At 38.9% G+C, this 24692-nt stretch overlaps 1 protein-coding gene across 2 annotated transcripts in view; it reads right to left on the minus strand.

The window, feature by feature from the left end:
- The window catches only part of pard3ab (par-3 family cell polarity regulator alpha, b), a 76670-nt gene that overhangs the window by 25320 nt on the left and 26658 nt on the right, over positions 1–24692 (minus strand). The window contains exons 5-20 of one of the 2 annotated variants that reach the window (XM_084119219.1): positions 23253–23396; positions 18064–18143; positions 17072–17155; positions 16224–16349; positions 14880–15274; positions 12486–12625; positions 12258–12386; positions 11633–11668; positions 9692–9880; positions 8738–8908; positions 7814–7964; positions 4006–4189; positions 3630–3763; positions 1619–1663; positions 498–728; positions 126–345 (exon numbers count right to left, since the gene is read on the minus strand). In XM_084119219.1, coding sequence (XP_083975345.1) covers positions 126–345; positions 498–728; positions 1619–1663; positions 3630–3763; positions 4006–4189; positions 7814–7964; positions 8738–8908; positions 9692–9880; positions 11633–11668; positions 12258–12386; positions 12486–12625; positions 14880–15274; positions 16224–16349; positions 17072–17155; positions 18064–18143; positions 23253–23396 — 2459 coding nt within the window. The remainder of the gene's footprint in view (positions 1–125; positions 346–497; positions 729–1618; positions 1664–3629; positions 3764–4005; positions 4190–7813; positions 7965–8737; positions 8909–9691; positions 9881–11632; positions 11669–12257; positions 12387–12485; positions 12626–14879; positions 15275–16223; positions 16350–17071; positions 17156–18063; positions 18144–23252; positions 23397–24692) is intronic. The other variant, XM_084119220.1, reaches the window with a different exon arrangement.

Below are 24692 nucleotides of genomic sequence, written 5' to 3' on the forward strand. Positions count from 1 at the left end.
GTTGGATTTTGAGCTAATTAAGGACATGAAGAAAAAGTGCTCTGGGCTGATCTGCGCTCTTATCATCATTATTCTTAGTCTCTTTTATCTGACACAAAACACTGCTCAGATCTGCTTTTAATTACCTGAACATCTCTCCAAGGCCCTTGAGCATTCCTTTCTTTGTTTTACCCTTCTCTTTCTCTGGCTTCTTTTTGTCCTTCCCCCCTTTTTCTTTCTTCTTGTCGTTTTGAGGTGGGTTGCCATTGATCAGCTGTTGCTCGGTGACGGGAAGCGGAGTGAGATCAGCTACCGTGGAAACCGAATCCCGCCCTGAACGAGAGCTTCCTTCTGTGTCCTCATCCACTACAGGAAGAAAAAGGGAGGGGAAATGCTATTATCAGTCGCAAAAAACAAAACAAAAAAGCAAAAATCAACATCAATTAATCAAATTGGCAGCCGTTATCACTACATCTGCTGAATTTTAGTGCGTTTAAACCAATCAGGAGCAGCCGTACATGTGTCCATGCACTCCTCTTCATCTCCATTGGCTGCTGGCTTGTCGTACGATTTGTCGATTGCGGCTCGGAAGCTCTCGTTGCAGCCCCGCCCCCGTATGATGCGTGGCCGCGGCCGGTGAAAGGGCATGTCGCCGTTGAGAGTTACCTCGGCGACAGCCGTCTGTAAACTTTCCAGAGAGCTGGACTTCTTTAGGCCAAGAGATGGGCCAACGTCATATGAAGAAGAGCCTGAGGAAGAGTTTGTTAGTTAAACCACAAAGTACAATCGAGCAGTTAGCATGCAGTCCGCACAAATCTCAACCATAACCCAGATAAAAGTTTATTAAAGAGTGTGTGCTTCTATTGTATGTAGTCAGCCATGGAAGCAAAGGTGTGTTTCTGTATTAAGTGATGAAGATAAATGAATGTAAGTGGAGGACAGGAAAGATTGCATGAATTTATCTTCATCACGCAGCACGGTCTTACTGAAGCGTGTCAGAGCTCCCCTGCTATTTTAAATATAATACAGCTGTGTGTTTGTAATACTGCAATATTAAGATAAGATAAATTTTCACAACAAAATGCTTTACAATAAAACTAAAAACTGTTGTGCAGGGCAATAATATGTGTAAAGAATATATATAAAATTAACTAAAAGTTTGGGATCAGTATATAGATATATTTTTTATATGAATGGTTTTATTCAGCAAGGATGCCTTAAATTTATAAAAAATGACAGTAAAGACATTGATAATGTTACAAAAGATTTCTAGATTAGTAAAAGCTTCCACAAAAATATTAAGCAGCATTGTTTGCAACATTGATATAAATGTTTCTTGAGCAGCAAAGGAGCATATTAGAATGATTTCTGAAGGATCATGTGACACTTGAGACTGGAGTAATGATGCCGAAAATACAGATTTGACATCACAAGATTAAATTACATATATACATATCGTTATAAAGTATATATATAAAGTGTTGCTTAATAGGTGCTAAAATAAAAATGTTGTGACAAACAGTTGTGACAAACAGGCCTAGGAAAGTAATCAAAGGATGAAACACTGAAGAAGAACAGGCAGGGATGTAACAATCATGTAGTGTGGAAAAGAAGTGAGTGTGTAAGTGGTCATGCTTACCTGGGTGGTTCTCTGTGCATTGTGTGAGGTTAATCTCATCAGCCACTGTGTGAGGGGCACACATACATACACATACATTCACAGGATGGTTAGTTTGACCATTCAACATGCAGCAAGCAACCGGGCAAGTATCACCATCAACAAATCAGAAGACAGAAACAATCAGTCAGTGTTCATTAACAAAACCATGTGTTTCCATAGTGATTCTGCTGAGTCAGAATTACCCTTTTTCTACTGAGACGGTGCCGGTGCCCAAACTGACCTCATTCCACAATTTTCAACCAAAGAAAAGGTGTTTTGGTGGGGTTTTTTTGGTGAGAAAAACATGATTCGTATTTGTCTTATTTAACCTGCTGATATTAAAAGCAGGAATCACTGACATTATGGACCGAAAACATAATAATGCTCAACTCAAGCTAGACAGCTTTAAAAAATAAAAAATGAATATGTAGTTCAGCTCTAGAGTCAGTGGAAACACTGAACGGTTTCTCAGAGAAGACTGCAGAACCCTTGTCTGAGCCCTGGCACCAGCTCCATTTCAGTGGTAAAGTGGTAAGTGAGGAACATCCAGCAGAATTGGATCAGTGGAAACAGTGTTCAGATTAGAAAGCACATGCACAAGGGAGACCAATGCAGACTTAGTGACGGTGGATGGTGAATGGTGAATGGTGATGCTCAGAATGAGAGACATTCTGAGAAGTGCTCTTATAAAAGAGAGGAAAGTAACTTGAGCAAATGGATTGGATTTCAGGGTGGGATTTTATCTACTGGGACTGACCTTTAGAGTATCTAGGTCCAAGCAAGGTGTTTGGGACTGATCTTTAGATAAGGCAAGTACGTCAAACCTCTTGTCTTTGGGACTGACCTTTAGAGTATCTAGGTCCAATCAATGTGTTTGAGATTGACCTTTGGAGTATTTAGGTCCAAGTACTGTGTTGGGAGTTGGGACAGACCCTTAGAGTATATAGGTCTAAGTAATGAGCTTTGAGTTGATCTTTAGAGTATTTAAGTCCAATCACTGTTTTAAGGACTGATGTTTAAAGTATTTACTGTTTTTGAGATTGACCTTTAGAGTTTTTAGGTCCTAGAACACTGTTTGGGAATAATCTGTAGAGTATCTAGGTCCAATCACTGCGTTTGGGACTGACCTTCGCGATATTTATGTCATATTACTGTTTTTGAGATCGACCTTTAGAGTTTTTATGTCCAAAAACTGTGTTTGGGACTAATCTGTACACTAGAGTATCTAGGTCCACCAATTATTGTGTTTGGGACTAATCTTTAGAGCAGGGGTATTCAATTAAAGATGCAAACGGTCCGGTCTCTATTATTTCCTTCCCAGCGGAGGTCCGGACAATACTTTTTTGGAACAGTTATACATTTCAATCGGGCCAGCCATAGTACTTTGTAAAATAAAAAATCCTAACATTCAAAATAAGTAGCTGATCTATTTTTCTGCTCACCGTGTTTCTGCTACTTTTGTTGAAATAGCCGCGTCAACTGCAGCTCTTAATGGTGTGCTAAACGTCTTTAGCGAGAGAGAGAGAGAGAGAGAGAGAGAGAGAGAGAGAGAGAGAGAGAGAGAGAGAGAGAGAGAGAGAGAGAGAGAAGCAATGCGCACGGAACAGAAAGTGCTTGAACGAATCGTGTTTGGCTCCAGATAAATATATTGGAGGATGTAGCTCTGAAAGATCATTACTGTAAATGACCCTGAGCACTTGTGGTGTGAACCGCTCCATGTTTTTATGCACTGCTCACTTTAAACTGTAGAAACGGTAAAATGGCACAATTATGTCTCAAGGATGGAACCAAGTCGATGTCCGGACCACGGTCCGCCATTTGAATACCACTGCTTTAGAGTGTCCCGGTCCAATCACTGTTTCAAACTGATCTTTAGCACTGTGCTGTAGGGTTGATGTTTAGAGTAGCTAAGACCACGCACTGTGTTTTCAAATTGATGTTTAGAGTATCTAGGACCAAGCACTGCATTTAAGATTGATCTTTAGACTACCTAGGTCCATGCTCTTGGACTTGCGGGTCTTGACGATGTCGAGTTGGCCTACGTCTCCATACTGCTTGGTGCGTTTCTCAGACATGCTTTGCCTGCCAAAGCCTTCCCTCTGAAACACCCCCTCATCTTTAGCACTGGAAGAGATGAGGAAGGGATCGAGAAAGAGAGAGACATTAAATCACAGCACGGTGTCCAGCCCTTGGCCCTGCTCTAATAACAGAGGCTCCTTTGACAAACAAAGGAAAGGCCATGGACTCAATTACTGCAGGAAGATCGTCAGAAGAGTCGGACAGTTGATGCTCAAAATAGAAACAAAGACAATAGATACTTCAATAAATAAATTGCAAAACTTTCTAAACTGTCCACTTTTATTTACCTGTCGGGAAGCTCTTGGTCCCAGGGTGGCGGTGGTGGTGTCTCCACAGCGAAACCCATGTCATCGTGTGAACTGGATGACGATTGGTCAGACAACTGGGTGGGGAGAACACGTGGCCTGTCGTCTTCAATTATGACCGTGTCATCCTGAGGCATGTTCACCGTCGGTGAGAGCTGATAATGATCTATAATGAGAGATAAGAGCAGGAAGGGGTGTAGGGACAATCAAATTATGTTATTATTATAAAGTAATCAAGTAATTCAGCTAATCCCAATCATGGTGGGGGTTTCATGATGAGCAGATGGTAAAAATAAAGATAACAAAAAAAGTGTAAGTTATAATTTATGCAAAAATAAATCAACTCAGTCTGAGCAAAGCAGATCAAAGTCACAGAGAATCAAGAGCAACAATGAATAATTTCTGTTGTACCCTGCATGTAGTGAGATGTACAAATGAAAGACTTTTAAATGCAGTGCAGGCTGGGTGCAGTTTGCATGACTGCTTTTTCTATATTTGTTTGTGCAGAAACCTTTTGCCTTTTGATTACAGATAGAAAGTATGCATTTTAGACACGGGAAATAGTTCTGTTAGCTTGTTTTTAATCTGTTTAGAAATTTCCCACCCTAGTCTAAAATAAAGCCCATGAGAAACACTTTGCTTTTTCAGTATACTTTGATAAGTGAAACCGCGTGGGATGTAAACGATCACACAATGCACTACGGTTGGGAACAAAGTGCTTTCTTAAAAAAATACTGGACAAAAATGATTCTCTTCATGCCATTTAGTTTGATAATAGTTCTTGAGTATCTTTTTCCACTAAACAATGTACTCGAGATATCGTACACGAGATATCCAAGCAAAACACACACCAGTATGTGCCTTTCCTGGGAATCAAACGCATGACCTTGGCTTTGCAATCATCCGGCTCTACCAATCTACTTGCACCACTTTTTTCATCGGCCTTGGTTCCAGAAGTATTTCTACCATTTATTTTCCCAATAGGGACTTTCGTTAAAATTTTCGTTAAAGCGCTATAAGCCATAAACCAAACCACAACATTTTAAAAATTTGTTTTTAGAAAATTGTCTTTTTGTCCAAGGTTAAAGACAGTGTAACTAATTAACATTCCCTAACATTATTTAGGGAAATAACTACAATCCCATGAAGCCTGGCAAATGACAATCAAATTAAAAACGACAGAGAAATAAAACTATTGATTTAAAAATGTTGATTGTGTACTGTATACATATTTGTAAAATATGCATATACAGCATATAAAAACATTTAAGGTGTTAAAGAGTGTAGTAAGTCCATTATGTCATTTGCAGTGATTCATGGGAGTGGGCAGTCACTAAAGATTTCTTTTGGGCACAATTTGTTTGTTGCGATTCTCTGATTGGGGGAGATTTCTTAGCAGAATCATGGGTAAAGTAGTTTTTCACCAGGAATTCTTCTGTTAAACATGATTATTTAAAAAATAAGTTGTCTGATATCTTCAACAAAAGCACCTACCACCGATTAACAAACCAGTTGCTCACAGTAGGTCTGTCTTTAAAGGTTTACAAGTTATCACTAAAATAAATTCCCCATGGAGAAAATGAAAAGGACTTTTACTTTCGAAAGCCAACCAAATCCACTATACCCCTCCACCAAACAAATGTCTCATAATAAGCCAAGTCACCCAAAAAACAATTCAAATTTTCATAACATTTGTATAAGAGACATTATCCTGCTGTCTGTTTACACCTAACCTCACCCGTGCAGATGCACACCCAGTCAGCACACAAACTACAACATCCTCCTCCTATTATTGACACACATCTTCTGGGGAGTGTTTGAAAACAGGTCTATAGATAGACAGTCACATTCTGATAGAAGTGAGTCTGTATCTCTCTGCACGAGCCTTCGAGTAGAGCGAGCTAATGAAAGCCTGTCTGTGTGAGTGTAAATGGATGGTATGGTATGAGCATGACTCTGCATATATATATGGTGAATGGAAAAGCATATGCACTTCTGTATGTGGCACCCTGCTACTGTCATTTCCCATGAGTGGATTCAGTTGTTGACAGGCGGGATAACAGCTCCGGCTGGGCGCTCTCTCTGTCACACAGAGAGCTCTCAGTGAACCTCCACAGCTCTGCATCTGTTTGTCCAGGGTAACACTCATATGTTTTCTGTTAGACCACATGTTTCTTACACACTGCAGCCCAGAGATGCCAGTTCTTCTTCTGAAACCTGATGCTGCGTTCAAATGTGATCATAGAGAGCATCTGGTGATGGTTAACTTGCAAAATATTGCAAATAATTACTTTCCTGAAAAAAATAACAACGATGCATTTCCCAATGCGTTTTAGTTGATCTGAAGACCATAATATATGTACTTATGCGTGTAATTTTAATAAAATGAGATTAATTTATTAATTAGACTAGACTAATTAGACTAATTAATATATATATATATATATATATATATATATATATATATATATATATAAATAAATAAAGGAAAAGGTTTTATGTATTTGAGGAAAAGTGTCAGTCTAGCATCTGTTGCTGACTCATAGTCTATACAGTCTCAAATTGCCTGTGCTTAGCACTTAGTCTTTAATAACATGAGATTTTGGCCAAAACTGAGCGCCCACATAGCTATAGTAAACTTTATAGCCTCTAAGTTACTGCCTCAGATGCGGCCGTTCTAATGACGGACAAAACATGCATGTCCTAAGTTCTCCATTGAGCTTGATTTTGGTCAAATGTTATTAATGACACATGCAAGTATATATAGTATATCAACTATATTGCCAAAAGTTTTGGGATGTCTGCCTTCTCATGCAGATAAACTTTAATGACATCCCAATCTTAATCCGTAGGGTTTAATATGGAGTTGGCCCACCCTTTGAAGCTATAACAGCTTCAACTCTTCTGGGAAGTTTTCCACAAGGTTTAGGAGTGTGTTTATGGGAATTTTTGACCATTCTTCTAGAAGCACATTTGTGAGGTCAGGCACTGATGTTGGACGAGAAGGCCTGGCTCACAGTCTCCGCTCTAATTCATCCCAAAGGTGTTCTATCGGGTTGAGGTCAGGACTCTGTGCAGGGCAGTCAAGTTCCTCCACACCAAACTCGAACATACATGTCTTTATGGACCTTGCATTGTGCACTGGTGTGCAGTCATGTTGGAACAGGACGGGGCCATCCCCAAACTGTACCCACAAAGCTGGGAGCATGAAATGGTCCAAAATGTCTTGGTATGCTGAGGCATTAAGAGTTCCTTTCACTGGAACTAAGGGGCCAAGCCCAACCCCTGAAAAACAACCCCACACCATCAAACTTTACACATGGCACAATGCAGTCAGGCAAGTACCGTTCTCCTGGCAACCGCCAAACCCAGACTCGTCCATCGGACTGCCAGACAAAGAAGCGTGATTTGTCACTCCAGAGAACACGTCTCCACTGCTCTAGAGTCCAGTGGCGGCACGCTTTACACCACTGCATCCGACGCTTTGCATTGTACTTGGTGATGTAAGGCTTGGATGCAGCTGCTCGGCCATGGAAACCCATTCCATGAAGCTCTCGACGCACTGTTCTTGAGCTAATCTGAAGGCCACATGAAGTTTGAAGGTCTGTAGCTATTGACTCTGCAGAAAGTTGGCCACTATATATATATATTATTAGTTACTAAATATGTAAGTCTTTTGAAATAAATAAACGTTTACAAAACATTTATATTTAGACATTTTAGAGAGGTTCTGGGCACTTTTTAGCTGGTCAGAAATTACACACTTTAAATTTTAAGTGTTATAACTCACTCATTTTTCGGTTATTTGTGCTGGCTTGCGGCCTCAGGTTGTCATCAAGCCCCTCGATTCCGTATAGCGAGTGCGAGATCCGTCGCTCGTGGTCATCAGGGGACGGACTCAGGGTCCGCTCTAACCCCCGGGGACTGCATCGGCTCTCACCCTGACAGAATCCAAAAGAACATGAGGAACATCATGATTCAATTAAAGCACACAACCTAGATCATAGATTTATCTTCTCAGAGATGTAATTGGCTACTGTGGTTTGCGTTGTGGTGACAGAGCGGTCAGAATCAGCTCTGCTGGACTCAAGACTCCTGTCTTGTTCAGACGCAGACACTTGACACAATGGGAAAATCTTGTGCATTTATGATTCTGCTCTGGGTAAGACAATTACCATCAGCCAAACAATTTATAACAGCCCAGTGACAGAAAACAGCAAGAGACCATCATAGTTTCCCCTTCAGAATTACAGAAAATACATCTAGAAGGTCCTTGTGGACAAACTTGAGAAATGCAGTGACCTGATTACCTGCTCTTTAAACGGATCAGACGTTCTCTGGAGAAAAAGAAAAAAAAAGAAAAGAAAAAGAAAACAGCATGCGGACAACCTTAATGTGTGTGTGTGCGCTGAAGTAGAGATGCTCTGAAACTGTGTCTGTTTCTAAATTCAAGGCAAAACTGGAGGATTTCAAATGTGAGCCATGACAAAATACGATCAACAGAGAGAGAGAGAGAGAGATCTGAGATGCAGTGAGCTTTATATTCTGAACCAGGTCAAGTTGAAAATATTTATTAACATTTTATTTCAACCCAAAACACTAATGAATGTCATTTACATAAGTAATACATTAAGCACTATTCACACATTGACATTCACATGAACAATGATCAAAGCTTTCAGGAACTCCTCAGCTTGACTCTTCTCCTCTTTACCTCGAGGCGTTTGTTGATTCTTCTTGCCACGATCAGCTGAATCATCCCTCGCTTGTTGCCCTCCGTTGACATGGACTTGCGCAGCGTTTCCATGGCATCCTGGTTTGTCTTCCCTAACAACGACTCCCCATTGACTGCGATTAGCTGATCGTTGACTCGCAGCCTTCCGTCCTACACCAGAGAATGAGATTATGAAGACCATTCATACATCATTCAAGACATTTAAAATAACAAACTAATAACAAATAAGACAATGAACACTAACAAGTAAACAATTTATATAACAATATTCAAAAACATTAATAAAATATATACGCTACTGTTCAAAAGTTTGGGGTCGGCAAATTTCAAAAAAAAAAAATGAATACTTTTATTCAGCAAGGATGCATTAAATTGATCAAAAGCGAGAGTGAAGACATTACAAAAGAATCTTATTTTAAATAAATATTGTTCAAGGAATCATGAAAAAAATTATTAATTTCCATTTCCACTAAAATATTAAACAGCATAACTGTTTTCAACATTGATAATAATAAATGTTTCTTGAGCAGCAAATCAGCATATTAGAATGATTTCTGAAGGATCATGTGACACTGAAGACTGGAGTAATGATGCTGAAAATTTAGCTCTGTCATCACAGGAATAAATTACAATAAAATTGTTATATACAATTAAATTGTAACAATATTTTACAATATTACTGGTTTTACAGCATTTTTGACCAAATGCCTTGGTGACCATAAGATACTTGCTTCAAAAACAGACCCCAAACTTAAGAACTTAAGTGCTTTTTCATGATGGAAAATAATAATATACAAATATATAATATTAAAAACATTATATAAAATAAATTATTAAAAAATACCCCCCACCACAAAATTACCACAAAGATCATGAAAAAAGCAGATTTCGACTGGATCTGCTAAAAAAAAACATATTGTGTATACATCTAACCTTACATGCTGCTCCTCCATTGATAATAGACTTGACGAAGATGCCCAGGTCAGCGTGGCTCTCCTTTGACCTGTTACCCTTGACACTGACTCCTAATCCCGCCGAGCCAGAATCACTCAGAGGCACTTCCAATGTCAGGAACTCCCGCGTCCCGTCTGGGGTTAAGACCAGCTCCTCCTCTTCTACCTTCTACAAAGAGAGAGAGAGAAAGAGACACACAACTGTAATTGTCATCTGTAGTTTTGAAGATGAAACAGCCATTTAAAAGCAATGATTAAGGTCTCAGGTCAAAAACTGAGGAACAAGGACAGCCTGGAGAGAAAGGTTCATTGGAAAAAACATAAATATCTTCATTTTAAGACACTACCATGGTTTGTGGACTCTGGGGTCGATCACACACTACACATCCGTTGTCCTGAGATTATTTTAAGACATTTTCTCACCCTCAGGTCATTCCAAACCCATTTCTTTCCTCCGTGGAAGACAAAAGGGGAAATCATCAGGAAGCCTCATTGGAAAAGAGTCACCAGTACAATTTTTCAAAATATTCATTTTGTGTCTCACAGAGGAGTATTCCTTTTGTGTCTCACATAAAGCAAGTAAATAATGGCATTGGCTGAATAGTCATTTTTGAACGAATTATCCATTTAAAACATGACAGGATAGCAAGTGTGCAACAGACTTTAATAAACACCATGAATCTCTGCGCTAGTAGTTTTCGATTTAAGTCATTCTCCTGTCCATTACCGTCGCTGACATGCACAGCTGCTACTTTCACCTGCTTTTGAAGGAAAATTCAGCATATGTAAATGAGGCGGGGAGGAAAGCCTTTGTGAGAAATGATGCCTGCCAAACCTCTGCTCTCTGATTCAGACACATAGATAATAAACCCATTACGTCTGATGCTCTCCTGACCTCTCTAGTGACTCCCTCATGTTAGCGTCTGCCAGTGTGTGAGTGTATGTGTGGGAGAGAGAGAGCGAGAGAGAGAGATGTGACGGTTTTAAAAAAACATCTACTGAGTGACTGCTCTAGAAAGTCTATCTTTATTGAGCTTTATTTACCTTCACTTTAATGTAACAACCTCTGACACACACACACACACACACACACACACACACACAACTTGTGTTCAGAAGGTAATGGATGACTTTCATTTAGTTCTCTCCTGCTCTCTGGACTGGCACTGCTAAAGCAGATCTTATCAGCCTTGAGGGGTTAATGCACAAACAGCGGCGAGTGACAGAAAGAGAAAAACAGACAAAAAGGAGAGAGAGAGGCAGGATGAGCTTTCACACTGACAGTGTTTTCTGAAGCGAAACAGCTGCGGCTCTATACAGACAAAATGTGATTTGAATTTAAGGTGCACAATAATAATAATCACATAACCAAAAAAAAGTTCACAATTAGATGCTTATAAATCAATAAAAAATACTTCACTGAGGAGATCACAGCATGATCTGTCTATTAATAAACCAGAGAGACAGACACAAACAGATTGAGATACATAGAGAGAAAGTGAGTCAGAGTAAAGAGATAGATCACCCATACATTTTTGAAAATGAAATAATTTAGTCACCTTTTTGGAATCGAAATTAGTAAACGATAAGAATCAGAATTGATGAAAAGAATTGGAATCGTTATAATTTAAACGATACCCAACCCTAATGGCGAAAAAAAAACTGTGTGTGAAAGGATAAAGTCATGAGTTTTGGAACAACATGAGAGTGAGTACATGAATTTACCATTTTGGGTGAACTATCCCTTAAAGAAAGTGCGCTGGACTGAATCAGAAGTGTTAAAGATCCTCAGAGACACATGTATGTACCTTAGTGACAACTGCACTGAACCTCTCTGTTAACAGTTCCTGCATAAGTGAAAAACCTCACCATGTACAGATGTAGAGAAGTGTGTGTGTGAAAATGCGTGCGCAGTTCTTACCCATTCTCTTGTGTTCTGCATCGCTGGTTCTGTGTTCTAAAGAGAGCGAGGGAGGAGAGGACTATGGTAAAACTGCAACTGAAAAACCATGAATGCTTAGAAACAAACACATGCACACATTGCAACCAAAGATGGGTCCTGAAGATCACTCAAACTGGGGTTAATATCAGAGGGTGAATTCAGTTAAATTGGCTTTTTGCCTTTAATATGAATGTGAAAAGTGACCCAATTTACCTGAATTGACCCTTCTAAAACTAAGAGGGAAAACAACGTAGATGTTTTCAAATCAGTGGTAAAATGAAACTAAACACTAAAAAGGAAAAAGCTAAAACTGCAAATAGTGGTTGAAAATCAACAGAAATAAAATAAGCGAGAAAAATAAATAGTCCTCTTTATAGAGTTTTCACTGAAATGCAAATAGAAATGGTGTGTGAAGAAAATTTGAAACTGCAAAATTTTAATAACCTTGACTCTAACACACTACTTGTGAAAGAAGTGCAGTGAGCCTCAGTTATATGTCGGAGATGCTGTGCGATAGTGATGGACAGTTTTGTGAAGACATTAGCAGGAGGATTTCACACATCTCATAACTGTCACTCAAACACACACAGAGACAGATCCTCACCATCTCTCTGGGTAGAAAGGAGTCTTCCTGTCTCAGTACCAGAAGACTCACAGTCCCACCCATGGGAGTCGCCCTCAACAGAGAAACCACCTCCTCTTGACAACGCCCATTAAGATCCACCCCATTGACCTGTGCCAACCACAAAATCATTTGATCATTTGATAAGTCATTCTATATTCAGACTTTTTTATTCATTTATAAAACTAATTTTATTAATATATTCTTCACCTCTAGCAATCTATCGCCTGCTTTCAGTCGCCCGTCCTGTATGGCAGCGCCTCTCGGCAGAATGTTCTTCACGTAAATAGGGGCGGAGCCTCCAAGAGGGACGTCTCTTGATGTGATGCTGAACCCGAGACCCTCAGGCCCTGTCAGACACAGAGAACACAGTTGAAAGACAAACAAAACCTAAGGACATATACAACTATCCATTTCATTCAGAGAAACAAGCGGTTGTAAAATTAAAGTCCTATTAAATGGCTTTTATGGTTGTGCACAGAACCAATGCAGTATAACACAAGCTTACTGGTTTGGTGTCACTTTCTGGTAAGGCAACAACAACAATTATAAAAAATAAGAATAATAATGGAAATAATAACAATAATAAATGTTTAAAAAAATAAAATAAATGAAAAATAAATGAAAAGTAAATTAATTAATAAAAAAAAAATTAAAAGTAAATAAAAAAAATAAAAAAATAATGATTGTAATAATAAAGAAAATTTAGTCGCAAAAAAAAGAAAAAGTCATGCAGTCCGTGAGGATGTTTACGTCGGGTCCTTGTGGTAAGTACAGTATGTCGGGCAGGAAATCCATCATCCATCCATTTCTGCCGTCTCTGTCTCCGTGAACTGGAGCGCGTCACAAAAATGAACCGAAACAGCGTAAATAGGCTACTTGGCCCCACAGACATGAGAAATATATCTATAGAAAGCTTGAAATGTCTACTTTTAAACAAAACAATTAAAATAAAAAACAAATACACTCTGATTACGTAATCTGTATGAAAGGTGCATTTCTCTCTAAAGGCACATCCACTGAACTGCGAAGATGACAAATTCTTTGCAGCCAACACGGACTCGATACTAGCTTATTAATAAATAATAAAAATGTCTTCCTTGCTACTTTTTCAGACACATTCATAATCATTACTTTTGCCAGTGCTTTGCGGACAGCTTTATGCATGTACTAGGCTATATATTAAGCCTATATTAAATGCTTATTATAGTTTAGTACCCCCCCTCCCCCTCCCCCTCCTCCTCCTATATATTTAAGTAATTAAATTAATATAAATGATTAGTCGACTAATGGCTTAAATGACCAATTACTAGAAAAATCTTTAGTTGGGGGCAGCCCTAATAAATTAGTAAAAAGGCTGACACAGAGTTGAGAATATTTCTGGTGCAAAAACAATATCTATTTTTTATTTATTTAATATTATATACAAAAATGTGTTTAGAAAACTCTTTTAATCAGTTTAAGTCAGTTCCATACTGAAAATAAAAGTACATGTGAAAATACTGCAGTTTAAATGCATTTATTTCGCTCTCTAGATTTTATCCACCCCATTTTTGAGTCTGCTTTCTGTGTCAGATTTCTGTCTGTCTGCGTGTGAGCAACATCAGAAGCTTGCGGCTAATATAAAAAATTGAGCTAGAGCCTGTTGATGGAGACTACAAGGCTGGAACAGAAGCAACCTGGACTATAGGAGGTCTGAATAGCAACACAAGATCGTGACCTATTGACCCAACAGCAAGGGCTATATCTTCCAAGGTTCAGAAATTGGAGCCTGTGTGAGACGGCTGAGCTAACACCATCTGAGCATGAGAGAGAGAGAGAGAGAGAGAGAGAGAGAGAGAGAGAGAGAGAGAGAGAGAGAGAGAGAGAGAGAGAGAGAGAGAGAGAGAGAGAGAGACCCCCACAGGTAGAGTTCAGTCACACTTTACACAAAGAACACTGCAAGATTTCCGGTGTGTGTGACTTGGGTCCAATAAAACACTGAGAGAATCAGACAGGCATATGGAAACACATCACACTGACACGAGGCGCTGCCTAGCAACGATCCCTGCACCGCTGTTCCGTAACCCCGCTGCCACCCCATGCACCCGCTGGGCCACCTGTCCACACACAGGTGCCAAGACTTGTGCCAACTGTTGTCAATCATTTCACATCCCACACCTTTACAGCAGGGACACACACACACACACACAAACAGGAAGGAGCTGTTGGCAGATAACAGAGCAACATTCTCCCAGTTGAGCAGACTCTGCAGGATGGCAAAAATATGCTCAAGAATCCAGGGCATAAACCATATTTTAAAACAACATAATTTAGTAATACATGAAATAAAAACTAACTTGCAATAAAATATAAAATGTATATAATTCATTGGGATTTTCCAAGTTAATTTAGTACAATTAATTATATTAAAAATGTAAAATAAAAAATTGTAATGCCTATTTAATGATTTAATTGTCTCAAACAATAATAAAAAACTGTATCAATCATCTTCAATTTGAGTATCTTTTCAGTAAATATTAATTTATGCAGTCAATTTGATTAAATACCAGTATAACAGTTTTGTTTATCAAGTGACAGCCAACTTGAAGTTTTTACTGATACCTTTTCTAAGCTGGATTCCGAGCTTCCGCCCAACCTTCTTAGTGAAGCCGGATGTAGGGGCGGGGCTTAAGCCTCTTTGGGGAGACGAGGCATGACCTGATGGAGGTTTCCCTGATGAACCAACAGAATGATGAGGGGGAGAGCTAGTGTCCAAATGGTTAATGGGTGGGTGTGGCCTGTGCTGTGCCAGTCGGTGAGCGGCGTGATCCAGTCCGGCATTGTCGACCAGATCATTGGCGAGGGAATCTGGGCTGAAACGTCCAGAAAGGTCAATGTTCGCTCTGGGGTTGTTCTCATTATGGGATATCTGCTCATACTGGGATCTCATGGGGGATGGAACCACGTGGAACAGGATGACGGGAGAACGCATTGCCTGACGAAACATGTTCTGAGCTCTGAGAACATACAAAAACACAAACATTTAGGTTAAGGAATACCTTAGAATTAAATTAAACTTGTGCAATTGTACATTTATGTGTGAGTGGATGGGTTTTAATGCATCACCATTCAGACATACAGCTAAACAGAAAATATAGGAGGCTCATTTAAAGGGATAGTTAACCCTAAATGAAAACTCTGTCATCATTTACTCACCCTCAAGTTGTTCCAAACCTGTATGAATTTCTTTCTTCTGAAATTTCAGAATTTCTATTTTTGGGTGAACTATCCCTTTAACATCAGAGAAAAGGAGACACAAATGGGTGGGTATGGATGGTTGGATGGATGGATAGACGGACGGATGGACAGAGGGAAAAATGGATGGATGAATAAAGGAACAGATGGATGGATGGATAGATAGATGGATGGATGAGTGATGGATGGATGAACAGATGAGGATGGACAGATGGATGGATGATGGATGGGTGGATAGATTGATGATGGATGAACAGACGAACGGATAAACATGAGGATGATGAATAAAGAGATAGATGGATGGATGGATGGATGGATGGATAGATGGATGAACAAATAAAGAGGTGGATGATGAATGGACGGATGAACAAATAAAGAGATGAATGAATAAACAAATAAAGAGATGGATGGATGAATGAACAAAAAAATAGATGGATGGATAGACAAATATATGAATGGAAAGATGAATGAACGGATGGATGGAGCGATGGATGCAAGATGAATGAATGAACAGATGGATGAATGCATGGATAGAGGGGTGAAAGGATGGAGGGAAAGAAGGAATGAAGTAGTAAGTAGAAAATCATCTGTGGTTTTGACTGACCACAATCAGATGATTAATCAATAATAGCGGCAGGCCAACAGAGTTGAAGAGAAAGAGTTAAAGTGACAAACAAGCACTCTGTACACATATCAGAGTTCAGGTCTTACTGCTCAAAGCGGACATTCCGCAGGTCTCCGTTGTTGATCCGAACGATGCAGTCATTCTCCTGAAACAAACCTTGGATATCAGCCTTTCCTCCACGCTCCAATCGCTTCACCAGCAGACCCAACGTCCTGCAACACACACACACACACACACACACACACACACACTCTTGATCTATGCCTGGGAGCCAGAGATTTATTATTCATTTAGTCATAAGCGTCATCCATTTGAAATGAAACATTAATTTGATTGATATCGAATTGAAAGAACTTGAAACTAATGCAGCATCATAAAGCACTTCTGAACGAAAGCTAATTTCTCAAGATAAATAACGCTCTTCATCTTTTTAACTCCGTGTTCTGTTGCTAGCTCGCCGCCTGAAGATAGAAGCAGATCACAGAGATACGAAGCGGCTTTTAGCTAGATTAGTTTGCCTTTTGACCGCTCACATACAGATGCTGTTTAGATACTCCATCTCGTCTGGACAGATTCTTATGGACTCTCTGCAGAGGATTCAATGACTCTTTAGAATCACCTCAAATCAAACAAGAATCACTCAGAACACATACAAGGTGAATTTAGGTGATGCAGAAGGAAGATTTTAAAGTGAACTAAAGCAGAGCTCTTGTTGGGTTAAATTAATATTAAATGTATTAATATAATATTCCATATGCAAACTATTTTAACAGTTCAGGCAAACATACACCAAATATATTACTGGTTTATTGAGTGCTGGCCTCCATGAACAAGCTTTATGTTGAGTTGTTGAGTTTCATCAGCAAAAAACTATTATTTTATTTTTACTTACGGCCCTTTTATTGATATAACATTGGGTTTTGGTGACAGTTACCTGCGGTCTCGTCCGCTGAAGGGCACCACGTGGATGCCGAGTGGACCTCCGTCATTAGACACTTCCACCAATTTCACGATATCACTGAAAGACCAAGACAAAAAAAAAAAAGAAACCGTCACACTCAGAGTAAATATGCATACAGTTCCACATAAAGATCCATGGGGGCGGAGTCACAACATGCAAACAGAACAAATGCTCTGATTTGCTGAGATTCAGCTGTCACACAAACTACACTCTTTTGTGATATAGACATTGACATTGTAGACATTGTATGTTCATGCATCTATATAGACCATAAATGCCTCAAAAATGTCAAAATATGTCCTAAAATGTGAGCTAGCATTTGAGTCATTATCTTTATCAAGAGCCCCTTTCACACAGCAATCCTGGTAAATTACCGTAAAATTACCTGAACGACTTTTCCGGGAAACACACAAATGTGCTGGTCACAAATGCAATGGCGGAGTCTTTTTAACGGTAAGATATCACCAGACCTTGTCATACTACTGATCCTGTTCTTTGTTCACACGCTGCGTCATACCAGTAATTTACTGGTAATATTACTACTTATCATGCAGGGAAATGCAGCCAGAACTGATTACCAGTATTTTTAAAAAGATCCTGTTCACGTATGATCTCTTAACGGTAACTTACCAGTAAAGACTATGTATGAAATGGTTCTAAAGATTCACACCAAAACTCTTTCATTTTGGCATCAATGTCATCATATCTAGAAAGTGTCACACAGAACTGTGAAAGACTCGACTGAGAATATAGATGACAGTTTATAAGAGATTCATCCAAAACATTTCAATCTGATCTCAGTGTTTAGAAAAAAAACTGTCATCTTTTACAATAAAACTCAAGAGCTGAAATGTTTCATTACCTGCAAATCAAACTGACAGCATGAAGGAGAGATTCACATAAAATAAGAGATAACATCACTGTTGCTGTCAGTCAGCGAACGCATGTGTGTGTGTGACACTTACTCCAACGATCTCACTCCCATGTGTTCCAAACATGTATCTGCACGTCCTACAGGCTCTATCCTGCCGTTCTCCTCCTCATCCTGCAACAAGAACAAAACTGTTTTACCCACAATGCATTGCACTCAACAAAACCCCATCCAGCAGGACATTTGACATGACATCAGTGAATAACAAAAGAACACGTATATATGACATGACCTGGGTGAAGACTTCTACTGGAAGCTCTGAAGTTCTTCTTTTTCGAAACAGTTTGAAGGAATTCATCCTCTGTTCATACATGAGATGTTTCACCTGATACACTACGATCAGGTGAGAGAGAGCCCATGCTCACTACGGTCACTTGATTATCCAAGTAGTGCCAGACTACCAGTGACACACACACACTCTCATTAAAGTTTCAGTAAACCAACAGGTCCATGTTCTGCTGCCATGGCACCAATTATATGTTCTCACATACACACTTTCAATGTCTTTGAAGATAGTTTTCATACAATCGAACTATTTTGGACCTTATACTGTCATACAATCTGTAATTAAAGAAGAAAAACAACACACACATGTAACTCTAGGTCCAAACACAACACTGGGCCTGAGACAGTTACATGAATTATTCAGCTCAAGGGAGCGGTGGCAGTGAACAAAAAGGATAGAGAGAAAAAAAACAAAAGAAAAGGACAAAGATTTAAAGCGTCGTTTCTGAAGAGAGTGCATGTGCATACGTGCTCTAGTGTGTAAAAAGAAGCCTATGATTGAATCTGGAAATAAATGCGTATTAGTCCTCAGATGCCATGTCCGAAATTTATAGCAAAAAATCTGCCATTAATTCGATCTCAAATGGATTAATTAATATAAGTTTTAACTCCACCACTCCGTGACATCATTAACCAACTTAGTTGAACGTTGAATGAGTCACATCGTTGAACGGGAAACGCAGCCCTGATTAGTTCGCCTCATGTTGCTTCACTGTTACATTGGTGGTTTATCTAGGGCAGTTGGTCAATCACTCTTTTCCTCCGGGAACAAGGGTTTTCAAAAGTGTAATACAGAGAAAAAAACAATAGAAGGAAGTGGAGAAAATAGCTTTGATACACAATACACCCTCTACGGCAGACATAACCATCCCGTTTTATATAACAGCTGTCTGATATGACAAAGAGTGTGTGTGTTTGACAGCATAACTGTATCAGACCGGCTCTGACAACATCCAACATGCTTGAAATGATCAGATTCGGTTGCCAAGCCATTGTCCTGCTCGGATCTGATCCAAACCTTTCCCTCGCAAACAGAGATTGTTTTTCACGGTGACTGTGTAGCCAAGTATTTTTCTGGGATTTTCTTAAACTGAAATGACTAATATCATAAGAAAGCAGAGCCTGAACAGTCTGTTTTTTCCCCTCACTGAAGCTGCACAATAATACATAAATTCAACGGTAAACCACGATGGGACAAATCCACATTCACAGGATAATGGCCTCGTAATTCAGTCAATTATAAGTATATGGTTGAGTGTTACTCCTGCTCTTATTTTGGAGATGGCAAGCCTCACTTTAATTTGCTGAGGTGTTGCTATGCATGATGAGAAAAAGGCAGAAGTAACAGAGGAAACTGTTTAGTCTTTCATTATTAATCGGTGAGAGACAGACCAACCTCTGGAAGAGGGTGAGAATTTCAGAAAAACATTCCAACCAAAAGGGAGTTGTTTCCATCCATCCATCTGTCTATCCATCCATCCATTCATCTATCTGCTTATCAGTCCATCTGTCCATTTATCCATCCATCCATCCATCCGTCTATCGTCTGTCTGCATTTCAGTCCGCCTGTCTGTCTGTCCATCCATCTGCTTATCAGTCCGACTATCCATCCATCCATCCATCCGTCTGCTTATTAGTCCGACTATCCATCCATCCATCCATCCATCTGCTTATTAGTCTGTCTATCTATCCATCCATCAATCCATCCATCCGCCTGTCTCTCTGATTATCAGTCTATCCATCATCCATCCATCCATTCGTCCGTCCGTCTGCTTATCCGTCTGACTATCTATCTATCTATCTATCTATCTATCTATCTATCTATCTATCTATCTATCTATCTATCTATCCATCCATCCGTCTGGCTGCTTATCAGTCCGACTATCTATCCATCCATCCATCCATCCGCTTATCAGTCCATCTATCCATCCATTCATCTGTCCGTCCGTCCGCTTATCTATCTATCTATCTATCTATCTATCCGTCCGTCCGCTTATCTATCTATCTATCTATCTATCCGTCCGTCCGTCCGTCCGTCCGTCCATCTATCTATCTATCCGTCCGTCCGTCCGTCTGCTTATCCGTCTGACTATCCATCTATCTATCTATCTATCTATCTATCTATTTATCTATCTATCTATCTATCTATCCATCCATCCATCCAGCTGCTTATCAGTCCGACTATCTATCCATCCATCCATCCATCCATCTGCTTATCAGTCCATCTATCCATCCATTCATCCGTCCGTCCGTCCGCTTATCTATCTATCCATCCATCCATCCATCCATCCATCCATCCATCTGCTTATCAGTCCGACTATCTATCCATCCATCCATCCATCTGCTTATCAGTCCATCTATCCATCCATTCATCCGTCCGTCCGTCCGCTTATCTATCCATCCATCCATCCATCCATCCATCCATCCATCCATCCATCCATCCATCCATCCATCCATCCATCCATCCGCTTATTAGTCTGCTTATCAGTCAATCAATCAATCAATCTATCTATCTATCTATCTATCTATCTATCTATCTATCTATCTATCTATCTATCTATCTATCTATCTATCTATCTATCTATCAATCAATCTATCTATCTCTATCTATCTATCTATCTATCTATCTATCTATCTATCTATCTATCCATCCATCTATCCATCCATCCATCCATCCATCCATCCATCCATCCATCCGCTTATTAGTCTGCTTATCAGTCAATCTATCTATCTATCTATCTATCTATCTATCTATCTATCTATCTATCTATCTATCTATCTATCTGTCTGCTAAACACTAAACACAGTGGACTGACAAAGTGAACATGAATGTAAGGAGATACTAAAGAGAAAAAAACAATTACTGTGATACAACTGAACTACAGCAGCACCTACTGGAGAGAAACTGAGATAAGAGGAGAAAGAGAGATCTATATATAGTCTTATCTCATTAGCAGTCTAAAGCTGAGAGTGATTTATAATCGCTGTTTTACCTTTATGATTAATTACAGACACACACTCACTCTCACACTCCCCTCCTCCACACAAACCCTCTCTTGCTGGATCTTCTCTCTGATACACCAGCCTTGTGTCTCTTCTCTCTATACGTGCTCAGCGCAACTGATTCAGAGCTTGCACAATTCTCGGTGTCTAATAAACACAATATAACACAAATAGACAAACATTATCAGCTTTATTCAGACCTCATTCACAAAAATGTTTCTTTTAAACAGTAGAAAATCTTTGCATGTTTCTTTATTAAAAAGATGAACTATTTATATTTCAGGTTTTTTTTCACTAACATTTTTGTTCAATATATTATAAAATGTAATTTATTTGTCACATGATCATTCGTAAATCATTTTAATATACTGCTCAAGAAACATTTTTTATTACAAAATTTGAAAACAGTTTAATATTTTTATTAAATTTAATTAAGCTTAATATTTTTGTGAAAGATGTGATAAATTTTTTTCAGGACTTTCAGAAAGTTTTATTTAAAAATGGAAATCTTTTGCTACATTATAAATGTCTTCACTGATCAATTTAATGCATTGTTCAGAATAAAATAGTTAATTTTTTTCAACAGTAGTGTATATCAAGTTTTGAGGTATGTGGCATTATGTAAGAATTTTGATACAGAAAATCAAATGTAATGGTGCACTTTTGTTAAGAAGATTCTCGTGATCATCTCTGACTACCAGTGGAAATGTTACTAATTAAAATAAAAGTTTTTTGAACATTTTCCTGCCTCAAGAATCAGTGTGCTTTGCCTTCGCATGTGAACTGAAGAACAGTGGTTTTGTTGTCAAGTCGAATATAGCCCCCCATACTTTAATAAGAGCCTGTTTACAAAGCCTGCATTGCATTGTGACAGATTCATGAAACAATCTGTGCTAAAAATGTGCCGCAAAATCTTTTCAAAATTTGGACGTTTAAGCCGTTCTTTCCTAACACTGGGATCTCTCTGAAGAATATGGAGAGCAGCAGGGACCACACACAGCCAGAAAATGCTGAACTTTCACACATTTTATTGTTATTTTCTCTGGTGTTTAACAATAATAGGATCCATCATGCTTTCCACTGATTACCTAACCATTACTGGCCTACCAAAGTATCTGATCTCCCAATAGGAGACACTAAATCACTGACATCTGATTTCGGTCTGAAGTTAAATATTTGTGGAAGTTCACGGATTAATTTTTATAGCCTAGTCTCAATTAATCATTTTTGTGTACTTGACAAAGTTTTAAAATGTAGAATGTACATCGCTGTTTCGCTGCTGGCAAAACCAGCAATGCAAGTTTGAGAGGTGGCGCCCCGACAAATCTCGGGAGAATCACGACTTGCTTTACGGCATGACGTCACATACATCAGCGACATACGAAGCAGCCTCTATGGAAGACACTAGCATGCATTTCAGACGTGAATCATGGCAGAGTCGATGAAGAAAACGAAGAAAGCGCGGTCGGAAGAGCGCAGAAATGGTTCTGCGTGAGTGGTATTTACGACAGTAACGTTAAATACAAGTACTCCACAGCGACTCTAGGGGTCGCTGTTTGAGAAAAACAGAAACTGCATAGTGTGCCTTTAAGGCTGCACAATTAATCAAAATAAAACCGAAATCGCGATATGATACTGTGATTATCAAATTGCAAAGGCAGTGATATTAAATAATAAAATAAATTAATGAGATGCATGTTTCAAGAGTTATTGTTGTTATTTTATAGTCATACTAATATCTAAATTATTTGTTAAAATTGTGCAGCCTTACAAACAAGCAGAGGAAACCTGGAGCTTAATGAAGCGTATTTTAAATCACATTTTTATCAGAAAAATTGCAATTAGATTTTCTTCCCAAATCTTTCAGCCCTACTTAAAAAAATTTTTTTCAATCGTTTCATGATATATGGGAATGTGGATCATTATTGTCCCAACCTGTTCTTGTCGCTCCAGCCAGCAGTCCACCATGGGATGATTGGCGCTGAGTGAGGAACGGGCCTTCTCACGCTGAAACTCTTTCTGATTGGACCACTGCCCAGCATCACGAGGAAGACTACGATATGTGTCAACACTTTGGCCCTGAAGAGAGAGTGACAGAGAAGGAAAGATATATAGAATATTATAATATTTTTAGCTCCCTGTTGATTCTCTACTCAGTAAACTGTTGTAAAGTAATAATAATAATCCAAATATAGATGGAAGGTCAGATTACAATTTAATATACTATACACACACATATATACATATAGTAAACTGCCATGTATGCCCAAATCTTTTTTTTGGTACTGCGCTGACAGATAACAAGAAAAGGCTGTAAATCAATGCCTAATACTGCAATGGAATAACTGAGATGAGAGGGAGTGTGTGTGAGCGAGTGAAATCCATAACTCATTGTCTGGAGAGTTTTATGACTAGCATTGACATAAGCATTACTCTGCTAAAAGGAGAGAAGACAGAGAAATGATGGGCACATCAGCAAACGTATTAAATGAACTCACACACGCACACAATAAATTTAACAAACAGCAGCACAACATTCTCTGCAGTCACATGGCTTGTTTTATAGAGCTCTTACTGTTTGTGAAACGTGGGGTTGTGAACCCATCAGCAATGACAGTAAATATTCATAGAGGTATCATAAAGGGTGATGTGACCTCTGCCACTAAAGATGACAGATTTATCGGATATGATCTGAGAAACGACACCAGCAGGAACCCAATGGCCTCAAAAGCGGCAATACCGCATATCGGCTCCGAGAGCAAATTCAGCCTAAATATCTTTGACAACCTTTGAACATTAATAAGCATCAGAAATGGGCATTAAAGAGATAGTTTACACAAAATACTATGGCTTCATTTACCCTCATGTCATTCCAAACCTGTATGACTTTTTTTTTCTGTGGAACATTAAAGAAGATATTTTGAAGAATGTTTAACTGTTTGGTCTATACAATGAAAGTAAATGGGGTCCAAAACAACACTGGGTCCAAATGACTTTCAATGTATGGACAAAAAAACAACACTGAAGCGTATTTCAAAATATCTTCTTTCGAACAAGAATGTCTTATCGGTTTTTAATGACTTGAGGGTGAAAAAATGATGTCAGAACTGTAATTTTTGGGTAAAGTATCCCTTTAAAAGGCCTGTTCACACCAAGGACGATAACTATAACAATGAATATATAGTTTTAAGAAATCGCTCGAATCGTAAAAGAATAGCACAGTCCACAACACAACTATAAAGATAATGGCAGAGATCATTTGGAATCACTTTCACAAAAACATTTTTTCCAGCTGATGAATGAGATTTTTTTTTTTACAGCCAATCAGAATCCATCCTGCTTTAAAGAGCTTGAGCATTTAAAGCGGAAGACAGC

The sequence above is a fragment of the Abramis brama genome, assembly GCF_963993115.1.
Source record: "Abramis brama genome assembly, chromosome: 7".
NCBI classification, from domain to species: Eukaryota; Metazoa; Chordata; class Actinopteri; order Cypriniformes; family Leuciscidae; genus Abramis; species Abramis brama.